Genomic DNA, 19,197 nt, shown 5'->3' with positions numbered 1-19,197 from the left:
CTAGTTATCTCATGACCAGTGCACATGGTGTTGTGTATGTGGGCCACCTGCTGGATGAAGCAGGTATTCTACACTGCAGCATGTTGAATCAAATGGCAGAGTTATGTTTACATCACAACACATATAAATTTGAAGGGGTGCTATTTTCAGGGCAGACAGAATGTTGAATAAAGAGGTCTGCATACCACTGATGTCTTGAATGCCTGGGATGTTTTGATGATCTCCTCATGTTAGTTACCCAGATTCTCCAGCCCTTACAGGAGATCAGAGCACCATTAGTACATATGAAGCCCTTCGGAGATGCTCCTGCTCTTGAGGAGTGCAGACGCTTTTTTGCTTGCTCTTGCTTATGCTTGCATTCTTTTCATTTTAACTCTTTTTTCTTCACTGAGAGACTACAAGCAGTCACTCCAGGATACTTAGAAACCACTGGGACTATAATTTACTGTCGACAAAGTAAACAACTGCCTTATCTCGACATTTTATCGAAACTGCAAACGTGGCCTACTGATCGGCAAAAGCCTGTTAGCAGCTAAGCTAACTGGAACCAAAATGCCTCCTTTCACTGTGGACGATTTTCAGAAGATCCTTCAGAAAATTGCTGTGCTGGAAACAAAGATGCATCGGATAGAAGTGAATGTGGAAGTGAATGGACTATGCGGGAATGACACCACTCTTCCATGGGGTCAGAGCAGCAGACATGTACCTGCTAACACACGGCTAGTTAGCCCAAACAATGACACTCCAAAACAGGAGGACTGTGCAGTTGGGACCAGCTGGAACACTCTTGGCGCTAGGCCTAAAGATAAAACGTTTCCCACGGACATGAGAGAACGGATAACAGGCAGAGCCAAGCGCCCTGAGATTTCTGATGCGACTGGCTGGCCTGCACTCTCATCCAGAAGGAGTGCCGCCTCAACCCCCCTACCAAGGAGGAAACAGCCATGGACAGCAGTAAAAACTACTAGTAAGAGCAAACCTGTAGAAGAAACAAAGATACATTTAGAGAACAGATTTGCACCACTTTCACAAGATACTGACTCTCCATCCCAGGACCTGAGAAACCCTGTGTCCTCGAAGACCAAGGGAAGGTACGAGACCAAATCTATAAGCAAAAGGCCGCAGAGGGAGCTGACGACTGGGCCTGAAACACTGATCGTGGGCGATGGTGCCGTGAAAGAGGTCAGTAGCCTCTGTGGCAAGAGAAACACCAAAGTCCTCTGCTTCACCAACGATTCGGTCTCTGACATTTCAGACAAAATTCTGGACATTGTTGCTGACCACACAACGGTGAAATCACTCATTCTTCACACTGGGGCCTTGGATGTTGTGAAGCAACAATCTGAGGTATTGAAACAAGATTTTACTGATCTGCTGCGCAAAGTCAGATCTGTTGATACTGTGGTGTTTATCAGTGGCCCTCTACCGACTGTCCGAAGAGGGGACGAGAGATTCAGCAGGCTGTTGATTTTGAACAAATGGCTCAAAGCTACATGTGCTGCTCAATCAGTGAACTTTATTGACAATTTTAATATTTTCTGGGAACGCAGACACCTTTTTAAGGCAGATGGATTTTGCCTCAACAAGTCAGGAGTAAGATTGTTCACTTCCAACCTATTTTACTCTGTGTATCACACACCAGCTTCCCTGGCCAAGGACAAGAGACAAGACAAAACAAAACAGAAGATAAGACCACATTCTGGAGGAAAACGACTGAGATCGCTGAGCCAGGAGGAGTCTTCATCGCCGCCACCTTCACCCCCCCAAGAGGAGCGTCCTCCAGTGCCGCCAACTTCAACCCCCCAACGAGAGGAGCGTCCTAGATTGCGGCCATCTTCACCCCCCCAACAAGAGGAGTGGCCTCCACTGCGGCCATCTTCCACCCCCCAACAAGAGGAGTGGCCTCCACTGCGGCCATCTTCACCCCCCCAACAAGAGGAGTGGCCTCCACTGCGGCCATCTTCCACCCCCCAACAAGAGGAGTGGCCTCCACTCCCAACAGGAGGAGTTTTCTATTCTTCACCACCCCAAACACCAGCCAACTCCCCGCCCTCTCCAGTCACTCTCTCTCCCTCCTCCCCCCTCCTGGATTTTACGGATGAGATGAAAAAGCTTGTCAATGTTGGAATCAAGCTTACACCCCGTCCAAATCCCATATTCTCTCCCCTAAATCTACCCCATCGCCCAACCCCCAGCCCACCACCGTGCCCGAAACCACCATCACAGAAACTTCACAAAGCCCCTTCACCTCCTCAGAATCATCATCATCATAACAATTCTAACTGATATGGGCCGGGTCCAGGCTTCAAAGCTGATATCATTAATGTTTTCAACCAGGAAAAGCCGGGGCCCTGTGGAATTCAGGTAGCCTCCTCAATTCCTCTGTTGGCAGGAAATAGAAAAAGGGTAAATCTGCTAAGAAACAGAAGATACTCGACTAAATCTGCCAACTTATTAAATTTAGCTCCACTTCCTCGTCAGCCACAAACAGCTGTAAAAAATAACACAACTGGTTTTAACTCACTAAACTTAGCTTTATTAAATACCAGGTCTCTGGGAGGCAAATCTTTTTTAATAAATGATTTTATTATTAAACACAATCTTAATTTTATGTTTTTAACAGAGACTTGGTTAGACCAAGATAACAGTGCAGCTGTACACATTGAATCATGCCCTCCAAACTTCTCTTTTGTGAGTGAGACTAGAACGCATAAAAAAGGAGGAGGTGTTAGTATAATTTTTAATGAGTTATTCAAATGCAAGCAGGTGTTTTATGGAAATTTCACTTCTTTTGAATATGTGGCTCTTCAGTTAAATACATCCTCTCGGTCTATATTTCTTAATATTTACAGACCACCTAAATACTGTACTGATTTCTTTGATAACCTTGTTGAACTACTGTCTCTTATCTGCACTGACTTTGATTCTGTTTTAATTGTTGGTGATTTTAACATCCATGTTGACAAACCTGAGGACAGAGTGACTGAAGAACTGTGTTATGTCCTTGACAACTTTGGACTCACTCAGCATGTGACGCAGCCCACACACAACAGGGGCCACATCCTAGACTTGGTTATCTCCAAGGGTCTAAACATTTCCAAGGTTCTGGTATCTGATGTTGCTCTCTCTGATCACTGCTGTGTTTTCTTTGAAAGTGATTTATCTGTGAACACTAATGTTCAAACTGAGGTTATCTCAAAACGTTACATTACTGAAAGTACCAGTGATATATTTATTCAGGCTTTCTCTTCCATAACCCCCCTCTCTAGGTTCTCTGCAAATGAACTTGTAGAAGATTTCACTTTAAAAATAACAAACATTATTGATTCCATTGCACCAACTAAAGTAAAAGTGGTCTCCAATAAGAAAAAATCGCCTTGGAGGAATACCATGCAGGTCAAACATGAAAAAAAGGAATGTCGAAAAGCTGAGCGCAGGTGGCGTAAAACAAAGCTTCAGGTTCATTATGACATTTATAAAGAAAGACTTCACATGTTTAATCTAGAACTGAAAAAGTCAAGGCAGACCTTCTTCTCAGACATTATCTCCAAAAACAAAGATAATGCACGCGCCCTGTTTGCTACAGTCGACAGGCTAACAAACCCCCCTGTGCCAGTGGCCTCTGAACACTTATCTACCAAGGCCTGCAATGAATTTGCATTCTTCTTCACTGCCAAAATTCAGAAAATCAGACAAGCAGTCAGCACTACTGTACGAGGTACTGGGAATGTGTTATCTGTGTGTCCACCAAAAAACAACTCAATCACTATGACACAATTTAATCCAATAAATTACAAAAACCTACAAGATATAATACAGCATTTGAAATCCTCATCCTGCTGCCTTGACATTCTACCATCACCATTTTTCAAAAAGGTTTCAGACTGCATGACCTCGGATCTGCTTCAAATTGTCAACATGTCTCTTCTTACAGGTGTCTTCCCCCAGGCCATGAAAACAGCAGTAATTAAACCCCTCCTGAAGAAGAACAATTTAGATGCATCAGAAATGAACAACTATAGGCCGATATCAAACCTCCCTTTTTTAAGTAAAATTATTGAAAAAGCTGTTTTTCAACAACTGAACAATTATCTAATGATAAATGACTGTTTTGATGTCTTCCAATCAGGATTCCGATCACATCACAGCACAGAGACCGCTCTAGTCAAGGTCCTCAATGATATTCATTTAAACACAGACAACGGCAAAATCTCAGTTTTGGTATCACTTGATCTCAGTGCTGCTTTTGACACAGTTGACCACAAGATACTACTGGACAGACTTGAAAACTGGGTGGGAATCTCTGGTGCAGTACTAAATTGGCTTAAGTCCTATTTAAATGACCGGGACTATTTTGTGTCTATAGGTAAATACACATCTGAGCGGATGAAAATCGTATGTGGAGTACCTCAAGGATCCATTCTGGGGCCTCTACTATTCAACATCTACATGCTCCCCTTAGGTCAGATAATAAGAAACAACCAAATAAAATACCATAGCTATGCAGATGACACACACATTTACATCACCATATCACCAGGGGATTATAGTCCCATACAAACACTGAGTAAATGCATTGAACAAATCAATGACTGGACGAGCCAGAACTTTCTTCAGTTAAACAAAGAAAAAACTGAAATGATTGTTTTTGGAGCCAAGGAAGAAAGGTTAAAGGTTACTGCTCAGCTCCAATCTGCACAGATGAAATGTTCAAACCAAGCCAGAAACCTTGGTGTAGTCATAGACTCAGACCTTAATTTCAGCAGCCACATTAAGACAATTACAAAGTCAGCCTACTATCACCTTAAGAATATATCAAGGATTAAAGGACTTATGTCTCAGCAGGATGCAGAAAAACTCGTCCATGCATTTATCTTTAGCAGACTAGACTACTGTAACGGGGTCTTTACAGGACTCCCTAAAAAGTCCATCAGACGGCTGCAGCTCATACAGAATGCTGCTGCTCGAGTCCTAACAAGGACCAAAAAAGTAGACCACATTACTCCAGTTCTTAGATCTCTACACTGGCTTCCTGTCTGTCAGAGAATAGACTTTAAAATCCTGCTGATGGTTTATAAAGCACTGAATGGTTTAGGCCCAAAATACATTGCTGATCTGCTACTACTTTATGAACCACCTCGACCTCTGAGGTCATCAGGTACTGGTCTGCTTTCAGTTCCTAGAGTCAGAACGAAACATGGTGAAGCAGCGTTTAGTCATTATGCACCACATATCTGGAACAAGCTCCCTGAAAGCTGTAGGTCTGCTCAAACTCTCACCTCTTTTAAATCAAAGATTAAGACTTTTTTATTTACCTCTGCCTTCCTATCTTAGATTATTTTAACCCACTTTAAATTAAAATTTTAATGTAATTTTTAATATATTTCTAATTTTCCTTTTCTTTTCTGTTTTATCATATTTGTCATTTTAATTGTGTTCTTTTATGCCTGTCTGAATGTCTCCAATGCTTTTAATGTGTTAATGTAAAGCACATTGAGTTGCCCTCGTGTATGAAATGCGCTATACAAATAAAGCTGCCTTGCCTTGCCTTGCCTTCGGAGAGCAGCAAGATTTCCTGCTTTGTCACATCAGACATGTTTGTGTATTCAAATTGAACCATTGTCACATATTCACAAGCTGGTTGCAGAGGGCCAGGGCTGGTCCAGGTCCTGCCCTTGAGCATGTCTTGTCCTTTGATACCACAGCACTCGCATGTCTATCTGCAAGCCACATGGAAAACACAACATGAATGATAAAATACTGAATAAAGTGAACTTTAAACACAGTGAAGAAGAACTATTATTTTCACCTTTTTTTATCTGAAGGAACATTTTTTGAGTTGTATAAGCGCAAAACATATTTAAGTGACAACCACAACTGAGGTCAAATAAAGCATCAGCATACTCTGACTCTGTTTAATTCAAGAGTCCTACTAGAGACCAGGTTCTGTCACCCCACACCTTTCACCTAATCAGGTAGTTCACTAAGTACACAGAGGTGCACTGCGAGGTGTTATTAGTGGCATTCCCTTGAAAGAAGTCATGTAGGTCTCTAGTCTGATTATAGTGATGATGAAAAGGCTGAATGTAGGTGGCATGTATGTTATGCATTACCTCTCAAATTTTACTCTTGAAAGTAAAACATATGGATTGAGCAGGTATAGTCCTTTAAATACACACATTTGATAAGTAGACTCTAGGTACAAATGCTTTACATAAAGATCTACTCAGCCAAAGGAATCAATGATAACATATTAAACTTTCCTCTCGGTTTTATTGGTATCCTGTGGTTTGGAAAAACAATCAAAGCCAAAGCTGTTTCCTGTCATGTGACATATAGAAATCAGAGAAAGGCTGAAGTTTTCATATTCACCGAGTGTATACCAGCTACAAAATAGTACGCAGCCGAGTTTCGCATTCACTGTGCCCCACCAGCTCGTGGTGTTTCACACATACAATTTTTTAGCCATCACAGTAATCACAACTCTAATGGTAACAGACGCAAACAATACTTGACCAGACCACCACATAAAAGGTGGAGTACCACTCTTGCTCTTAGGAAAATTACTGTGAGTCCTGTTTAAGTTAGATGCGTGAGAGGAAATTTAAACAACCACGCCCATCTCTTTTTTTTTGTATGGTATCGTATCACTCTGCTATGGAGGAGGGGCACAATAAAGGGGAGGGGTACATGATTGGCTGAGTCAAGCTGAAGAAAAAGAAAAACACTCCTATTTCCGGCTCTCCAAATTAAAACCCAAATTATTTCAATTCAATTGAAAAGAGCTTTATTTGCATTGGAAACAAACGTTTAAGTTGCCAAAGCAAATGAAAAGGTGTAAGAACAGAGCTGTGCCAGATTTTAGAATAACAGTCGTAGGCCTACAAATACTTTTAGGAGATACAAATTGAAAGGGGTACATCCGCGCTTCAAAATGTATAAACAGATAAGTGAGAAAATCTGAAAGAAAAAATAGAAAAAGTTAATTTGGCAATTAAAATCAGAAATCCAAATAAATTACATTGTGTAAATACCCAGCAACCTAATTACTGTGTTTCAAATTACACACAAGTGTGTTCGTTGTGCATTTATGTAGTTGCTTATGAAGTTGTGCATTGCAAACAGTCAGTACAGGGATACAAGTATGATTTGACAGTCTTTTTTATTATATTTTTATGCCATTGAACACTCTTCTCCCATCACAATAGCTCACAAATCTTGATTCAGGTAAGGAGTTCCTCATCTTACTTTTTTTTCTTTCTTTTTTTTTCAACTTTATTTTAGATGTACATAACAAACAATAGGTTCATTCAGAAGGAGCATCATATATAAACAATACAGCTTTGGTTGTTAATTTAGGGTAAATGAAAAAATGTACATACATAGAAAATAAATAATAAAATAAGATGAGTAAGGAGAGGGAATCATTTTATAATTCAGTGAGGAATTCTTTTAGGGAATCATATATCTTTAGTGCTCTTGGTCCTTTCATTATTTTCAATGACTTTAGGTATATTTTGAATTCATTTAGGAAAACAACAAATTTGGGGGGATATTTCATAGTCCTGTTTTTATGAATAAAGAATTTTGAGTTGTTAACAGCAGATTTCATCACTTTTATCTTTTAATATCAAACTGAATGTTATGTCATTTATTGAAAAGGAAATTGGAAGGGATCTAATTTTTACTTTTAACCATTTATGGATATCAGTCCAGAAGGTTTTTCACAGTTTGGCATGAGAAGAAAACATTGTTCGTCGACTCCACTTCATTTTCACAATGGGGGCATAAATTGTCTTCAAATTTAAAGCGTTCACAGAGGTATTATTTAGAAGGATAAATATTGTTCATAATTTTAAAGTGTGTATCTTTTGCTTTGGGTGGTATAGGGAATTTAAGATACATCATTCTTAATTTCTCCGTTGATTTTTTGTCAGATTTGTGTAAAATATAATTCCTGTTCTGTCTACCTGGGAATAGTATTTCATTAAGATTATTTCTTATCAATTTTTTTTTACATTTTTTATTTAGGACTGACAGATTAACTTCCTGTTTTGAGTTTTAACATCTTATTTTACCTCCAGTGTTTCCTCATTAAGATGTCATGCGAGCGTTTCCTCAGTTCGTTCAGTAACTCTTTTTTTAAATTATTTTTATCTGTATTGTTTTTATTACTATTGTTCCATATTATGAGGTAGATATGGAGTGTTTCAGCAGGGGCCAAAGATCTTTGACTAAACAGGAATAAAAATAATAAAAAAATATACTGCAGAGGGTGAGATTTAGTTATGCTAGGTCTATATGTGAAATAAATATTAAAAAAGTAGCACAAAAAATCTGTGCTAATGCCAAAAAAATGTTACAACAACCACAAGAAATCCCATTTGTGTTCTTAACCTTAGGATTGTGGGATAGGTTTGGGGTCGGGGCTGGGGCTGGGGTTGGGATCTTTTTCTTAATTTATTCTATTTGAAGTTGTTTTAAAGTACAGCACTTTGTGTTACAATGTCATTGTATGAAAAGCGCTTTATAGATAAAGTCTGATTGATTGATTGAATTCTTGAATGGACAATGAATGAATTTTAATCTAGCTTTTAATTTGGAGTAGTTTATTTTAGCCCTTGACTAAATTATTATTATTATTATTATTATTATCATTATTATTTTATTATTATTATTATTATTATTTTATTATTATTTTTATTATTTTATTATTTTAATCATTATTATCTAAACCATTGTTTTAACATGTATTTATTTATCTTATTTATTTTGTGTTCATCTGATCTCGTTAATTCTACCTTATTTTTAACTTTTCTTTCCAGTCTTACTTATTTTATTAATTTTACTGTGTTGATTTTCTTTTATTTTTTAAGTATTTATTTTTTAATCATGCCTTTTATAATTTTACCATTGCTGTTGTTTTCTGACTCTTTGTTACTCTGTGAAGCACTTTGGGCTACATGTTTTTATGTATGAAAGGTGCTATATAAATAAAGTTGAATTGAGTTGAGAATGAAGGTCGTTGTGGAGCTATTCTTTGGTGTGTCATTATATTTTTGTTAGGAATACAAATTGTTGGAGAAGTGCTTTGTGGAGTTTAATAAAATCAGATTCTGGTTCCTCATCTTACTTGTAACTGGCGTTTACACCATATTTTATTTTGAAAAGACAGAACGGAAGTTGTTACCATAACTACATCCGCCTTGACGCAGCCGTTGCTCGACTGTTGGCTGAAAAATAAAATCATCGATTACCGACTGAGAGCTGCAGGAGAAAATCGTTGGAAAATAGTGTTTTAGGGCAAAATTACGTTGTATGCTTCGAGCAGGTTTGGAGACGAGTATTTTCTGTCGGTAAAATGGGAAACTGCTACACCGTTGGACCAAACGAGGCCCTGGTGGTTTCAGGTAATGTTAGCGCGCTGGGACGATGTGTCCCTGCTCCTCGACGCAGGGCTCACAGAGAGGAAATTGTAGATCATTTAAACTCTTTTATTATTTTAAACATAGTAATATGACCTCTTTTAAACAGTGTTTAGATACCTAACATTGCACAAACATGCAACAAACAACCTAACCGTTTGGTATTCTCACAGTCGATAGATACATTCCTTAATGGGACAGAAAAAAGGCTAATTTCCACATTTTCTTTACGCGTTAAAATGTAAAATGTATTCAAAATATCATAAGACACACAGTAGGTAAAAGACAACTAAGAGGCAAGCCATACTATCCACAATGTATTCTTCTCTCTCTTATAATTTCTCTTGATAAAGCCACCTGTTTTCTCTGTTAAATACTAATCTACATGTATTCTGTAATGCTGAAGTGGGGGTTTTAAGTGTTGTCTCTATATTGCAGTGGTTGTGGTCAAGTGGCTTTTGGTTCCGCGTCTGTTATGAAAAGTATATTTTTTGCTCATCTAAGTGCTTTCATATGTGTTTTTGTCACAGCAAATAGGGCTCACTAGAAGAGATGATGTAGAACAGGTTAACTAATGTGTTGTTACATGGTGTTTTTTTTCCATGTGGAGTGGTGGTAGATATGGTGGAGCATTGCTGCAGGAGGGACTACAGCAAAATTAATTAGATTGCTACAGAAGCCATGTCAAACTCATCTGCTGATGTACCAATGACACAGGGTACACAAGACTTGTCTCAATCCCACACAGACCCATCATGTACACATACAATTAGAGGACTTTTTTTAAATCTACAATCTGGTACCAAAGACTGGCAGCAGGTTTTCTTGTATACTTTCATTCTAAGATCCTTGTAATGTTAAAGGAAGCAAACAGCTGTGTGTTAAATCTACGGAAGCCTTAGGTGGACACGTAGCCATACATTTTATTTTCTCTGTTTGCATGGGATAAAATGTGACTCTTTCTTGTCATCTCAGGGTTAAAAGAGTTGGTTGACACTTAAGAATTTAAAGGTTGAATCCAAGCGGCAACCTCCGGTCTCAAACTATGAAGCCCATGAGAAAGTGTTATAAACTGCAGTTCATTGAGAATCCACTTGAGGATGGCTGCAGAAACACCGGAAACCACATCGACACCAGTTAAAAAAAGACGACCTTTACAGCATTAATAAACATGTTTACAGCCTGGTTCAAAAAACGGCTTGGCTCTACGTAGCTAATCTCTCTATCGGCACACACTGTACGGGGGGTGACTTTTTTTATAACGCGATGGTTCAGAAGATATTAAGATTAAAAATTTTTGCCCAAATAAGGACATGACTGACTTGACTCCCGGACGGGAACACATAGCTGTTGGCTAGGAGGCTCAAACTCTGCCTCTTTACATCACACCATGCCTGGTTGAGTTCCACATTTCCAATATGGCTGCTGCCGTCGATTGGCTTTCAAACAGCGCTCAGGAACAGATGGGTGATGTCACGGATACTACGTCCATATTTTATACAGTCTATGGTTGAATCACATTATTATTTCTAAAGGATGTGTGCATTTAGTCAACTTGATGACCTCACCCTTGCTAGTTGGCACCAGAATTACGAGGCAGTTAAATCATTATAATTATAATATAATTATAAATAAAAATGCTGGTCATATGTCGTGTCTAATCTGTAATGCAGCTGCCCGCGACTTGCCAGGGCTGGAGCACTGATTTTCGAATGTTTTAATATTTGTTCACTTAGTAAAAATCGAAGAGTTAATGCAGTTTACCTTTCTTCATTTTCACCGGTGCCTGTTTGTAATCATAGACTGTATAAAATAAGGACGTAGTATCCGTGATGTCACCCATCTGTTTCTGAAGTGCTGTTTTGAGACCAATCGGCGGCGGCAGCCATATTGCTGCTGTCAAGTGATTGTGACGTAAAGAGGCGGGCTTTGAGCCTCCTCGCCAACAGCTACAGTGTTCCTGCCTGTCAGTCAAGTCAGCTGTGTCTCTCATTGGAAGATTGTAATCTCAATATCTTCGAAATTGCCGCGTTACAAAAAAATTCATCCCCCTCACAGTGTGAGCCGATGGAGAAATGAGCTATCCAGACTACACACGTCTTTTGTACCAGGCTGTAAACATGTTTATTTCTGCTGTAAAGATCGGCTTTAAGTAACAGGAGAAGAATACTAACTGCATTAAATAGCAAAAGAAGAAGAAAACATTAGTGACAGTCGCAGCGGTTTTCTCCGTTTCTGAATCTCACACTACAACACACGTATTTCCCAAGCGGCAAACTCCGGTCTCAAACGATGAAGCCAATGCGGAAGTGATATAAACTGCAATAGATCGAAAATCCGCTTGAGGCTGGCTGCAGAAACACCGGAAACCACATAGATATGAATGGGAAAAAGACGATCTTTGCAGCATTAATAAACATGTTTACAGTCTGGTTCAAAAAACGGCTTGGCCCTACAACGCTAATCTCTCTATTGGCACACACTGTACGGGGGGTAAATTTTTTTCTAACATGACGGTTAAGAAGATATTAAGATTATGAGTTTTGCCCAAATAAGGACATGACTGACGTGACTCCCGGTCGGGAACATACAGCCATTGGCTAAGAGACTCACACTACGTCACACTCTGCCTAGTTGAGTTCCGCATTACCAATATGGCTGCTGCCGTCGATTTGCTTCAAAACAGCTCTCAGGAACAGATGGGTGACGTCATGAATACTACGTCCATATTTTATACAGTCTATGGTATTTCCAGAGTCTGAGCCTAGCTGTAAAATGTAAACACACACATGCTGCGTCACAGAAACACCGACGCAAAGATTGAGACAGATCTGGTGCCGTGACAGACCAGAGACAGATCTGGTGGAATTTGGCCTTTAAGCTCTGCTGATGTTAGCCTCAAACCAATGTAATATGGTGAACCTGCAGACTCTGCTACCCTGTGTTTAGTGGTGATAAACATTGGGCCCATTCTCAACCTTTTTCTGAGTGATTTCTGACCTCGAAACCAGTCGGTTATTCGAAATTTACATTTTTATTTAAACAACAAAAAAATGAGTTGCCTTGGAACATCCCCGGTCTCTAGTTAACTAAACGTATTTGCTCCGGATAATTTCACACGGACTCAGAAATCAAAACAGTAGGCTGAGTACTGTGACACTGTGTGCTGTCATTGCCCAAACTAAAGAGGTAAATTGATCCTGTTTCTATGTTTGTTCTGTGCATTTGCATCTCTGAGGATATGAGTTCTGATCATGTCACATCACAGGAATACCAGCTTTGGTATCTTTTGATAAAGAGATAAATAAGTTGAGGCCGGAAGGAAGAAAACAACCGGGAAGAACTTGTTATCATGAAAAACTAAGTCAACAAGATGTATGGGTGACTGCATGTCCACTTAGGGCTTCCATAGACGTCTCAGATTACCACCTACAGTGTGTCACTATTTATCTTAATGTTCGGTAACAGTAAAACCAAATCATATCAACTGATGTGGATCTATGGCAGACTCAGGCCCCTCTTTCTTCACTTGTTGACCTTATCTGTGTTGGAAACTTTTGCCCTACTTTATGAGTGTGTATTGCATAAAGCTTTCCTGTAACTGGATCTGACAGGGCTCTTTTTTAGTCTAATCCAAAGAAGAGAGAACTAGCGTTGGGATTTTCCATTGTAAACAGACTTTTGAGAGAGTGTCAGTTAACACATAGAGGACCGGAAGCAGCGGTGACTGGGCTGCTCGTCTTGATTTCAAGGTTTGAGTAATTCCTCACTTGTGAAAAGAAGGTTATGTTTAGGGAGGTTGTGTGTTGCAAACTCCTGTTGTGACAGGACTCTGTTGCTTGTGTAAACTCTCATTCATTCGTATGGAGCCCCTCCTCAGACCCTTGTGCAGTGAACGCCGTCAGGAATCCCAGTTATGCCGGGGGTATGGTATGGAGAGCCAAAATGGTGTGTAAGCTCAAAGTGTGCTCATAGTATTGAGCCTGTTACAGCTTTAGTGGGCAGTGACATTTGGCATGTGTCGGGTGGGTTTTAATAGGAAAGGCATGTGCAACACACATTTAAACCACACTTCTAGTCTGTATTTATAGATGATGTTGTTACAGAATATGTTATATTGTATCTTTAGTCTCTACCCTCTCTCTGTGTATGCAGCTTCTGGTTCAAAGTTTCAGTATACAGGGAGCTTGTTGATCTATTATTTTTCGACACATGTTGATAAGTAACAGGCAGCTGGCAATACAAAGACCAAATGACAGCATAATACAATTTGTCATCATCAGACTGAGAGTAAACTTAATTATTTAATTATCTTTATTATTTTATTATTTTAGCCATTATTATTTGAATCATTGCTTTAACATATATTTATCTTATTTAATTATTTATTTATCTATTTATTTATTGTATCCATCTGATCTTGTTAATGCTACCTTATTTTAAACTTTTCTTTCCATTATTACTTATTTTATTGATTTTACGGTATTGATTTTATTTTATGTCTAAGTATTTTATTTATAATCATGCCTTTTATAACTTTACCATTGCTGTAGTTTTCTGTCTCTGTTATTCTGTGAAGCACTTTGGGCTGCGTGTTTTTATGTATGAAAGGTGCTACATAAATAAAGTTGAGTTGAGTTGAGTATTGGTCACTTTCCAAGTTGTACTCTGTCCTTTCCCTGCTCAGCACATTGTTATACTTCTATTTCCTGAGGGATGTCGTTCAGTCACACCAGGAAAGGGAACTATTTGTTCATTGTAAACGATGTGTTTGACTAGAAATGCCTTAAAAGACCCTAAAATAGTCGTTTTAGCAGTAGCCCTGATGACAGAAATGTCGAACATTGTGTGTGTGTGTGTGTCGTATGTGGGTTTATGAGTCCTGCTTTAACTGGTGGTTGTGGTGTCAGTATTTGTCAGTAAAGATAGATCTCCCCCCTCTGTCTGTCAGTTAACGCGTGACAGCTGAGAATGTCACACTAAACACTGGAGATTAAAACATCAGACTGGGGCCAGGGGGGGGGGACTGCATGTGATGCCAAGTTTACCAAACTTATCTGGAGAGATCTGACTCTCACTACAAAACTAGTGTTACTGTGAATTTCCACAGTGCTTGGATTGAAAATCACATGAGGTTTTGAAATCAGTGTTGTGTTCTGTGTGTGGTTAAAGGGGGATTCCTGTATTTTGAAACTTACATCCTTGGGTTTTGCTGCATGTTTTGGGGTCTTGTTTTACCGATGGGTAAAGAAAGTTTCCAGCTGAAATCTTTGAGACAGGCTGTAGTAGATGTAATCTTTTAGGGTGCCTAATCCTAGTGTGACCACTAAATTTGCTTGTATACAGTGTTTTCCTTTCAAAATGTCCAGGCACAAGTGACAGTAGAGGTTTTACATGTGCTTTGGTTATTTATTTCTGGTGCAACACAAGACTTTAAGTTGGTAATTTTCATAAAAAGAGAGTACAAGTAGAACAAGGAGATTACTTAGGATGTATTTGCTGAACAATACGTGTTAGAACAAAGAGATGTAAACCATAAGTATAACACACTCTTATTAAGTTGGTGTATGTCTCAATGCTGCTCTAAATGTTTCTTGGCTTTCAAGATGATTCAGATGACTACTTACTGATCAGTCACGTTATATTAAACCATTACTGATAAACTGTGTCATGGTGATAATTACTGTAAGTGTGAATGAGACGAATACACTGACATTGTGGTTCCAAGATGGAACTGAGGTGTTATGGTTGTTTTGGTTACAACAAAAAGGTCAATCTTTAAGCATCTTTCTGTGGTGTTGTCTGACAAAACACTACTCTCAATGGACTTACTTTGATCAGAGGCATTAGCCCTCAAAGATGATGTTGCAGCCATTAAACGATCACAATCAGTCAGTCTCCCAGGTTAGGCCCTGGTTTTCAAAAATGCCAAACTTTTATTGTCCCTGTTGAAAATGTCCAAAACAAGTTTGTTGTGTATTGTGTATGAGGAGATGGTTTTCCAGGTGTTTTTAATGTTGGTCAAGTTGCTTCATCGGAGCATCATCACTTACTGGTTCATGAACTGTCAGAGTACAATAAACCCATTTCTGTACCAACATGTACAGATGGCATTTATCAAGGCTGATAATGTTCTAGATCAAGACTTATCAAAAATCAGTGAGAAATGGTGAAGTATTTACACAGAGAACACAGGTGGTGCACATCTGGCCCTGTTGACACAAAGAAAAACAAATACAGCCTGGCTGTAGTGACACAGTGGATCATGATAACTGTCTGTGTCTGAGTGTGAGTGAGTGGGAGGGGAGGAGACTTAAAGTGGCAGCGGAAAGCAGACGCAGTGAAAGCTCCAGAGGAACATGCATTGTGGTGTTGTGGTTGGAAGAAGGGAGCTTGTTTTTATGAGTTTGTGAAGAGCATGTGATCACTTGAAACCATGAGCAGAATATGAGAACTTGGTTACTGTCGGATTGATCTTTCTCAGTACCTCTACTACTTTGAGTTTAAGGCCAGATGATGCTGTTGTAGTAACTGACAGAAGATGGCTTGCAAGTAGCATAAACCAAGATTTTAGCAGGCTTGTGTTACTGTAGCCTCTTTTAAATATACACACCCGAACATTTCATGAGCTCTGACCGCGAAGATTTCCAAAGTTGGGTGTTTAAGAGTTTTGTGCATGTGTGATAACAGGATTTGAAAATGGTGAGATTGGACAAAAACCATGAAGTTTTGTTTAAACGCTAAGCTTGATGCTGAAACCTGTCCTTTGTTAGTGTTTAATACACGCTATAACCACCATTATCCTTAATAATGTTCCACAAAATCCACCTCAGATTGATTATTTAGAAAGCTGTTTTCTTCAGACTGTTATGAACAGATCCTGTTACAGTTTGATTTTAACAATGTGACCTCTGTTTCTTCTCACACAGGTGGCTGCTGTGGCTCAGATCAGAAGACGTATGTGGTGGGAGGCTGGTCCTGGGCCTGGTGGCTCATCTCTGACATCCAGAGGTAAGACCATTCAGCTCTGGCTCCAGACCACAGTGCTTCAGTGTCAAGCTGCCAAGTCTTTGATCGTGCTCACAGACTTTGTCTGAACGCTTAAAGGAAAATACTATCTGTAGGTTCAGGGGTCAGAAAATTGTATCCAGATATTAGATGTTGTTCTGTCTCGAGAACACTAGAGAATGAACAGGCTTTTAATCACAGCATGCATGGAAATGTGGCCTTGTGAACATAAACAAGTTCTGTTGATCTAGGACTGGGCGAGATATCGAGTTTTAAAGATGTGTCAATATATTTGAAAACAAGACACAGAGTAAGACAATATTGCACATATTGATATAGTTATGTTGCGCTTTGGTCACAGACTTCATCTGGCCATTAGTGAGTGCAGTGTTGAATGAATTGATACAGCTGCCCAGGCTTAATGCCTGTTTAAAAGATTGTTAACAGTAATAACCACGTACAATAATATGCTTATTGACCACAAAATGATCTATTTGAAAGCTTAAGGCTAAATGCAGAATTTTTCTGTACAGAAATAAATATTGAGATATATATTGTAAAACACTGCTAAAAAAACAAGATATTTTTGATCCATATCGCCCAGCCCTATATTGATCTGTAGTTTATCTTTAGTGAATCCTCTTTACATTGTCCTGGTGTTCAAAACACTCTGAAGGACATAATCAAAGGCTGACAGAAGTTCACAACAAATGTAGTTTTTGTTTATAGACTCAAGAGTATGAATAATGCCTGATGAAAATAATTTCATTTTATAGTATAAATGTTTTTGATATTTCAGCGTAAGCTTTTTGAAACTGCTTAGACTCAGGAAAATTAGTTTTGACGTACCCAAGAGGATTTTATTTTCCTATGCTTATCCACGTCAAGGAAAAATGAACAAGCTATTAACGAGAAATGAATCTTAAAGAACAAATGTTTACTGAATATGTAAACACAGCACCTCTTCAGTGGAGGCTGCTTTCAAACGTAGCTCCATCAAACCAGTCTGGAGGGAGCTGGAAAAACGACCAATGCTATATGGCAATGTTAAGTACACAATGTTTACAAAACTATAGGGAACACAGTTATTCTTTAGGCGTGTTTAAGCTGAAAGATAACAAGAAGTTTAAAATAATTGGCTCTTTTATCAGATTTTTAAGTTCTAATGAAGGCGTATAAACTTGCAGCTGAGTCAGAGGGAGACTTTGTGTGGACTGTGTTTGTTTGACCTCATTTAACTTCAGTGGAGCGGCTGTTTGTGTTTTAACTATCTCAAGAGTCTGAACTGCCATGTGATCAGATTTTAGTGACAATATTTGATGCCCGTCTGACCAGAAATGAATGTGTTTTGTATTTTTTAACACTCGAACACCTTTATCGCATGAGTTTTTTAAAGCGTATGATATCCAAACATCTGTAAGAGTAATAGTTCAGTTATCTTTGGATGCTGATCAAAGCTATGTTGTTATTCATTTTCCATTGAGCTCCTGGTTTTCATTGATTTGTTATTTGGTGTCCGCCTGCCTCTTTGTTTCTACTTTGCTAACCTGCTTTGCTTCGTCTGACGTCGATCTCACCCCGTCTCAGCCTGTGTCTCCTTCGGGTTAACCCACTTCCCATTAAGTGCTGCTCTTTGTCTTTAGTTGCTAGGAAACCTAAAGGTAGACAGTCAAATAAAGTTGATGCATGGCTGGACATAAAAATCCCGTTTAGAGACACAGGCTGCCTCGGGAATCCTTTCTTGTCTGTTTTCGCCCAGTGTTTTGGTCATGTGCAGTTTGATAAAATAAGGAGAGAGGATCTTACTTTTCTCCTGTGTATGGCCCCCTTTGGCTAAAAGCCCTGTGTGCATAAGCTAGAAGCTGAGCAGCTCAATAGACACAGAGGGAGGCTGTGTGGCTTCCCGCTTGTGATGCAGTAATCATGTTAATGTCCAGGCCTGTGACTCATTGATCTAATTCTTCTGGAGGTGGAGCTGTTAGCCAGAGAGTCTCCTCTTCTGCTACAATCAGCCTCTAGTGTCCCATGATTCTGACATCAATGGGTAACAATCAGTGTATTTTTATTTTTTTTAATAGTAGATCGGGCTTCTTTATACGCTCTGAAACATAATATCCCATCAACTATCCAGCTGGAGCTGAAGTGGAGGACAGTGATATGTTGTAGCTGACATTCCTGTGTTATCTCAAACCAACAGAAGTCCTGTCAGCACTGATTTGTTTTTTTCATCCATGGATCTTGCTCTTTGCCCTCCTAAACATTTACAGAGAGAAAAGAAACAGGGAATATTTAAGTTGTAGAGGTGTCATGTTACACATGATAGATAGATAGATAGATAGATAGATAGATAGATAGATAGATAGATAGATAGATAGATAGATAGATAGATAGATAGATAGATAGATAGATAGATAGACAGATAGTTAGACAGATAGATAGATAGATAGATAGATAGATAGATAGATAGATAGATGGATAGATAGATGGATAGATAGATAGATAGATAGATAGATAGATAGATAGATAGATAGATAGATAGATAGATAGATAGATAGACAGATAGTTAGACAGATAGATAGATAGATAGATAGACAGACAGACAGACAGACAGACAGACAGACAGACAGACAGACAGATAGATAGATAGATAGACTTTATTTCAGACCCATAGGTCCATATCAGCACAAGAGTAATATGAAAGACTAATAATAGTTAAAATACATGTCCAGCAAGAAATAAAAAAGATCATATTTTAACAGTTTAC

The 19,197-nt window shown here is 38.9% G+C and overlaps 1 protein-coding gene across 2 annotated transcripts in view; it reads left to right on the top strand.

The window, feature by feature from the left end:
* Positions 1-9,181: 9,181 nt before the first annotated feature.
* The window catches only part of LOC117812314 (flotillin-2a), a 28,117-nt gene continuing 18,101 nt past the window's right edge, over positions 9,182-19,197 (top strand). Inside the window, exons 1-2 of one of the 2 annotated variants that reach the window (XM_034683001.1) lie at positions 9,182-9,410; positions 16,355-16,436. In XM_034683001.1, coding sequence (XP_034538892.1) covers positions 9,362-9,410; positions 16,355-16,436 — 131 coding nt within the window. In that variant the 5' untranslated portion in view covers positions 9,182-9,361. The remainder of the gene's footprint in view (positions 9,411-16,354; positions 16,437-19,197) is intronic. The other variant, XM_034683002.1, reaches the window with a different exon arrangement.

The sequence above is a fragment of the Notolabrus celidotus genome, chromosome 5 (genome assembly GCF_009762535.1).
Source record: "Notolabrus celidotus isolate fNotCel1 chromosome 5, fNotCel1.pri, whole genome shotgun sequence".
In the NCBI taxonomy this organism is placed as follows: domain Eukaryota; kingdom Metazoa; phylum Chordata; class Actinopteri; order Labriformes; family Labridae; genus Notolabrus; species Notolabrus celidotus.
This window is presented reverse-complemented; position numbering and strand designations above follow the sequence as displayed.